Below are 4,291 nucleotides of genomic sequence, written 5' to 3' on the forward strand. Positions count from 1 at the left end.
TAGATCCGCAGGTTTCGAACCTCCCGGGGGTGGCGCTGCCCCGGTGGGCTCCTCACGGCCGCCCCGGCGTGCCCGGGAGTCCCCCCAGGAGCTGCTGGAGCCGTTCCCTCCGGACACAGCCCAGCCCTGGTGAAGCTCTGTTGAACCTGTTGTGCTCTTCTGTCGGTCCTCGTTAGATCCCAGAAGCTTAAGGTCGATAGAGAGGTTAAAAGAAGCACTAATTAGATGAGTTCTGTCCTTAACGGTGCACGAAATGATGAGTAATTAATTATTTCTACTCTCTGGCTGCCTCAGGCTCCATTTTGGGGCTGCTGTTGAAACAGCCCCAGGGTAACGTGGAGGCTCCTCAGGCCCCACTGAGGTCGAAGGCAGCACCTTAAGAAGATTTTCTCCCGGGTCCAGATAAAGGAACTTTGGTTTCCAAATCAGCTTAGAGCCTGGAATTAAATGTTCTTGAATCCTCAGCCTGGGACTGGCTGGGTGAGAAGCTGTGATGCTTAACAGCCAGCAAATTTTGCTGTAAAAAAAGTGGTGATTTGGGCTTCAACATGGATTTGAGGGGTGGTCCCAGGGGCAGCTGGTCACACAGGGGGAGTTTTTCCATGCCACCAAAGCAGAAATGTGTCCAGAGGAGTTTGTGAAGCTCACGGGGAAGAGGTTAATGAAGGGTGAGGATTTTCCACCCCTCCTTTGAAGGGTTTTGCTGCTCCTGTTACAATTTGGCTTCTGAAATCATCAAGTGCAGACTTGAGACGTGTTAGTGATGGGCTCAGCAGCCCCAAAAGGAGCAAATTTTAGGTTGTGCTTTAAAAAAGAGGGAGGAAAAATCATCTCTGAGACTTTCCAGCAGCGCCGAGGTGACGATAAGCTAAAGATTTATTTTACTAGTCTGTGGTTTTGTCTTTTTTTGGTTTTTAGAGGTACAAAGGGAATCATTGGATTCAGCTCCTGGCCAAGATGTCGCTCTCCAAGAGGGAACTGGACGAGCTGAAGCCCTGGATTGAGAAGACAGTGAAAAGAGTCCTGGGCTTCTCAGAGCCCACCGTGGTCACCGCAGCCCTCAACTGCGTGGGGAAGGGCATGGACAAAAAGAAAGCTGCTGGTATGTTCCCCACAGGGCTCCAGCCCTCTCCTGGGCAGGGGAAATAAGGGTAGAAAAAAATCCCTCAATAGCCTCAAGTCTGATTTTAAACTTCCTGGAAGCCTGGGGAGTGGTGGAGGAGTCCCCACCCCGGGTGGGGGACACGGCTCAGGGTGGGCTCCAGGAGCTCCAAGGTCTCTCCCCACCCAACCCTTGGAATATGTTACAAAACTCACATGGGTAGAGATTATTTTCAAGCCTCTTTTTCCAAAGGAATTGAAAATTATTTAATTGTGGTTTTTTTAATATTAATACCCTGATTTTTCCCCTCACTGAGACTTGGGCTTGCTGAATCCTGCAGAGCTGAGTGGGGTCAGATCCACTCTTCCATCAGCTTCTCACAGCTCCCTGGGCCTCTTACAAAACTGGAGGGGGTAAAGATTATTTTCAAGCCCCTTTTTCCAAAGGAATTGAAAATGATGATTTAATTGTGGTTTTTTTAACATTAATACCCTGATTTTTTCCCCTCACTGAGACTTGGGCTTGCTGAATCCTGCAGAGCTGAGTGGGGTCAGATCTTCCATCAGCTTCTCACAGCTCCCTGGGCCTCTCTTGGAATCCTCCCTTTATCCCCCTCATCCCAAGCAGGGAAATTTGGGATTCCCACCCCTCCTTCTCTGTTTCCCAGATCACCTCAAACCCTTCCTGGACGACTCCACCCTGCGTTTTGTGGACAAGCTCTTTGAGGCAGTGGAGGAAGGGAGAAGCTCCAGACACTCCAAATCCAACAGCGACCGGAACCGAAAGCGAGAGCTGAAGGTGATTATTGATTATTAATTGCCTCTTTTTGTTGTTGTTGTTGGTTGTTTGTTTTCTCCTGCTGGTTCAGAGGCCGTGGAGGCAGCACTGGTATTGTCACACTGTCCTCTTCCAGAGAGGTGCATCTCATAATCCTTCAAGTTCAAGAGAAAAGACTTTTTTCTTCCTGATGAAGTGTGTGAGCCTTTACCTTCCAGTTCTTTTCTTCACCACCTCAGGTGGTGGCCACAAGGAAAGCTTCTGATTTCCTTCATGCTAGCAGAAAAACTTCCCAAGGCTCCATCTCTCCGTGGTCTTTTCTACTCCCCTTCTGCTGGGGTTTCACTGGGTCCTCCCCAGCAACTTCAGGTTTTCAGCTGCAGCCTGGGTGCTCCCAGCAGCTTCACGTGGGGCTCTGTGATCTGAGGGGGTTTCACTCTCTTCTTTCCATCCCAAATCAACAGGGGGGGTTTTTGGCACCCCCTCTCACAGCACGAGGCTCATTAATAGCTCTCCAACATCTCTCCCATCTAACCCTTCTCTGGGGTGCTGGAAGTCTCACCCATCCTGTTTTCATCTCTCTTCTTGAAGCCTTTACTTGCCAACTTCTGGAATGGCATTTTTTTTCCAAATCTGAGTTTAAAAGGAGCCACTTTCCATCCCAATCCTGCTTACACAGGATGTTCCCTTTCACTTTTCCTGAGGTTCTTGTGTCAGGACAATCTCTGGTTCTCTGCCACAACTTAAATCAGCACTTTACCATGATCCCAGGCAGGATTTGGAGCTCTTCAGGTGTGTTGGGAACCAGCTGCCTCCACTCTCTGTTCAAAACTTCTCCCAGTGTCTGGGCCAGCCCTTAGTGGGTGCCCCAAAGGGTCTCCTGCAGGTCTGATTAACATCCAAACAGCTTCCTCTGGAGCTGCCACAGGGCCCAGAGAGGTTCTGGTGAGGGTGGTGGATCCTTGCTGCTCCCCCTCCACCCTCTTGCTTCCAGCTTTTTGGGGAGATGGCAAGAGATGGGGTGTTGCCAGCCCCTCTGCTGCTTAGGGGGTCAGGGTGACTCCTGCTGCCCCAGGAATCCTGCCTCTCTTCAGAACTGGGATCCAGGCAGCCTCATCCCCTCCTCTTCCTCGTGGCTGCAGGCTGGTGGGAGGGCAGGGAGCAGAGGGGATCCCTCTGGAGCAGGGCTGGGCTTGGGAGTCTGGGGGGTGATTCTCCTCTCCTGCAGCTGTGGGGGGGCTGGTGTTGTGGCCCAGTGACCCAGAAGCAGGGCTGGGACACCCCAAAGTAGACAATCCTCTTCTCTTGGCTTGGAGACAGGCATCCCACCTCCCCACTCCACTCTCCTCTCCAGAATTCCCCCTCCTGGAGCTGCTCCAGGACCTCTCCTGACCCCGCTGGAGCTCCAGGTGCTCTCAGAGCTTCTCAGATCACGGCCTTGCTCAGGGGCTTGACTCCCCCAAGACCAACTCAGGGTTTGGAGGTGACTTTGCCCCTTGCCAACGTGGGCAAGTGGAGATGCTGCTCCCTGGCCACCTTGGCCACCTTCAGCAGGCTGCCTGGCCGGGCAGCGCCGCCCTCCCTGAACTCCTGCGGGGGAAGGTCGTGGCTTGGGAAGTTTCAGGAACTAAAACGTGCCAGTTTACACCCTTTATACTATGGGCAAGTCCTTTCTCTTGAACTTGTAGGTTTTCCAAGGAGTGCCTGTGTCTGGATGAGGAAGTTTCCTTGTAGAATATGACCCGTTATAGTGAAGAAGGGATTGCAACTAACGCTTACAACCGGTGTGTATATTTTCTTTTCCAATAACACCTTCACACACACACACACTGAGGGGACACAGTGACGTGGACAGACCCAGCTGACTGCACACAAACCAGGCACTGAGCAGCTCAGATCTCTGGCCAGGGTCTCCTGAGCTGTGAGAGGTGCTTGAAGAGAGCTCCTTGTCAAAGCCCGTTGGCCTTTGGGGTCTTGACACTCCCAAAATTCCAGCACGGTGGGGTTGGAAGTGACCTCAGGGGGTCATCTCATCTCATCCAACCCCCCCTGCTCCAGCAGCTCACCCACAGCAGGGTGCCCAGGGTGGTGCCCAGCCCAGTTTGGGATCTCTCCAGTTTGGAGACTCCACAGCCTCTCTGGGCAGCTGCTCCAGGCTCGGCCACCCTCCCCCCAAAGAAGTTTCTCCTCCTGCTCAGGTGGCACCTCCTGGGTTCCAGTTGGTGCCCGTTGCCCCTTGGCCTGTCCCTGGGCACCACTGAGCAGAGTCTGGCCCCAGCCTCTTGCCCCCCGGGGCCCTTTAGCTCTTGCTCAGCACTGCTCAGATCCCCTCTGAGGCTTCTCTGCTCCAGCTCAGCAGCCCCAGGGCTCTCAGCCTGTCCTGGCACAGAGATGCTCCCGCCCCGCAGCCTC

General features: G+C 53.3%; 1 protein-coding gene across 1 annotated transcript in view; it reads left to right on the forward strand.

The window, feature by feature from the left end:
- The first annotated feature begins 925 nt into the window (after positions 1-925).
- PRPF3 (pre-mRNA processing factor 3) overlaps positions 926-4,291 on the forward strand; it is a 12,273-nt gene continuing 8,907 nt past the window's right edge. The window contains exons 1-2 of the mRNA XM_008937078.1: positions 926-1,102; positions 1,770-1,900. Of these exons, the coding sequence (XP_008935326.1) occupies positions 958-1,102; positions 1,770-1,900 (276 nt within the window). The 5' untranslated portion in view covers positions 926-957. The remainder of the gene's footprint in view (positions 1,103-1,769; positions 1,901-4,291) is intronic.

The sequence above is a fragment of the Merops nubicus genome, unplaced genomic scaffold, assembly GCF_000691845.1.
Source record: "Merops nubicus isolate BGI_N331 unplaced genomic scaffold, ASM69184v1 scaffold18133, whole genome shotgun sequence".
NCBI lineage: Eukaryota > Metazoa > Chordata > Aves > Coraciiformes > Meropidae > Merops > Merops nubicus.